Source organism: Hakea prostrata, unplaced genomic scaffold (genome assembly GCF_041222555.1).
Source record: "Hakea prostrata isolate BN-2017 unplaced genomic scaffold, UWA_Hpros_2 contig_55, whole genome shotgun sequence".
In the NCBI taxonomy this organism is placed as follows: Eukaryota; Viridiplantae; Streptophyta; class Magnoliopsida; order Proteales; family Proteaceae; genus Hakea; species Hakea prostrata.
Window position 1 is genome coordinate 12,731 of NW_028291174.1, and position 1,349 is coordinate 14,079.

The following is a 1,349-nucleotide window of genomic DNA, read 5'->3' on the forward strand; positions in this document are numbered from 1 at the left end:
CCTTCTTTTCTGTGATTGTCGTCAGAGCACTTGCTTCTACCCACTTTGTAAAATAATTGATTGCCACAATAAGATATTCCCGTCTGCCAGATGCCTTGGTGATTTTTCCCATTATGTCAATTCCCCACATTGCAAATGGGGTAGGATCAAGAATTGAAGTTAGGGTTTTTGCCGGCCTATTTGATACTGTTGCATGAATTTGACAATTGTTGCAGGCACGAACGTACTCCATTGTAGCTTCTTGCATCCTTGGCCAATATAGCCCGAGCCTTAGGATTTTGTGAGCTAGGGCCCGACCGCCCATGTGTACCCCACAAATCCCTTCGTGAACTTCCGCCAAAGCAGTTCTCGATCCTTCGGGACCTAAGCATCTTTGGAGTGGACCATCATAAGATCTTCGGTATAACCTTCCGTTCTGCATAGTAAATCTTGACACCCGTACCCGAATCATCCGAGCCTCCTTCACGTCCTTTGGTAATTTGTCATCCCGAAGATACCCCACGATCGGGTCCATCTAGTAGCGCTCGGCTTCAATATAGGATATCTCCTTTTCTTGATTGCTCGGAAGGGCTAGTTCCACTATATAAACCGAAGGGTCGAGCGTTTTTTCCTTGGCGTTAGCCAATCTTAAGAGTTCGTCTGCCATTGTATTCTCCTTCCTCGGGATCTGGAAAACCTTCAGATCTTTGAATTCCTTTCGTAATACCCGCATTTCTTGATATTTCTGCAATCGGGGCTCTTTTACGCCATACTCTCCTTGCACCTGATTAACTATTAGCTGTGAATCACTGAAGATAGTGACATGGGCTAGTACTAGGGCCTTCCCCAAACGGAGTCCAGCTATCAAGGCTTTATATTCGGCATCGTTGTTACTTGCTTCAAAGGCAAATCTTAAGGCATACCGAATGATGAAACCTGCTGGACTCTTGAGTAGAATACTTGCTCCAGCCCCATGTTTATTGCTTGAACCGTCAACGTATACCTCCCACATGGTTGGGATACTGGGTTCGGCTTCTTCTTCCATTGGAGACGTGGTTTCCAAGACAAAATCTGCTAACACCTGAGCCTTTATTGATGTACGAGATTTAAAATTCACTTGGAATTCACCAAGCTCAACCGACCATGCCACCATTCTTCCAAACAAATCAAGCTTATGAAGAACTTTTTCAGAGGAAAATTAGTTAATACCTCTATCGGGTGTGCCTGGAAGTATGGTCTTAGTTTTATGGCTGCCATCATAAGAGCCAAAGTCTGCTTCTCTATCTAGGAATACCACATTTCTACATCAAGGAGCACATGGGTAGCATAATAGATAGGCCATTGCTTTCTTTCCTTTTCCCGAACGAGAA

The 1,349-nt window shown here is 44.5% G+C and overlaps 1 protein-coding gene across 1 annotated transcript; it reads right to left on the minus strand.

The window, feature by feature from the left end:
* Positions 1-514: 514 nt before the first annotated feature.
* On the minus strand, positions 515-1,132 carry LOC148999058 (uncharacterized). The gene has a single exon (XM_089141497.1). It carries the CDS (start codon positions 1,130-1,132, stop codon positions 515-517), a length of 618 nt encoding a protein of 205 aa, XP_088997623.1.
* Between the last annotated feature and the right edge of the window lie 217 nt (positions 1,133-1,349).

What these genes read in the sequence shown, in the direction of transcription:
- LOC148999058 (XM_089141497.1), bottom strand. Translation starts at nt 1,132, where the DNA reads ATGGTGGCATGGTCGGTTGAGCTTGGTGAATTCCAAGTGAATTTTAAA.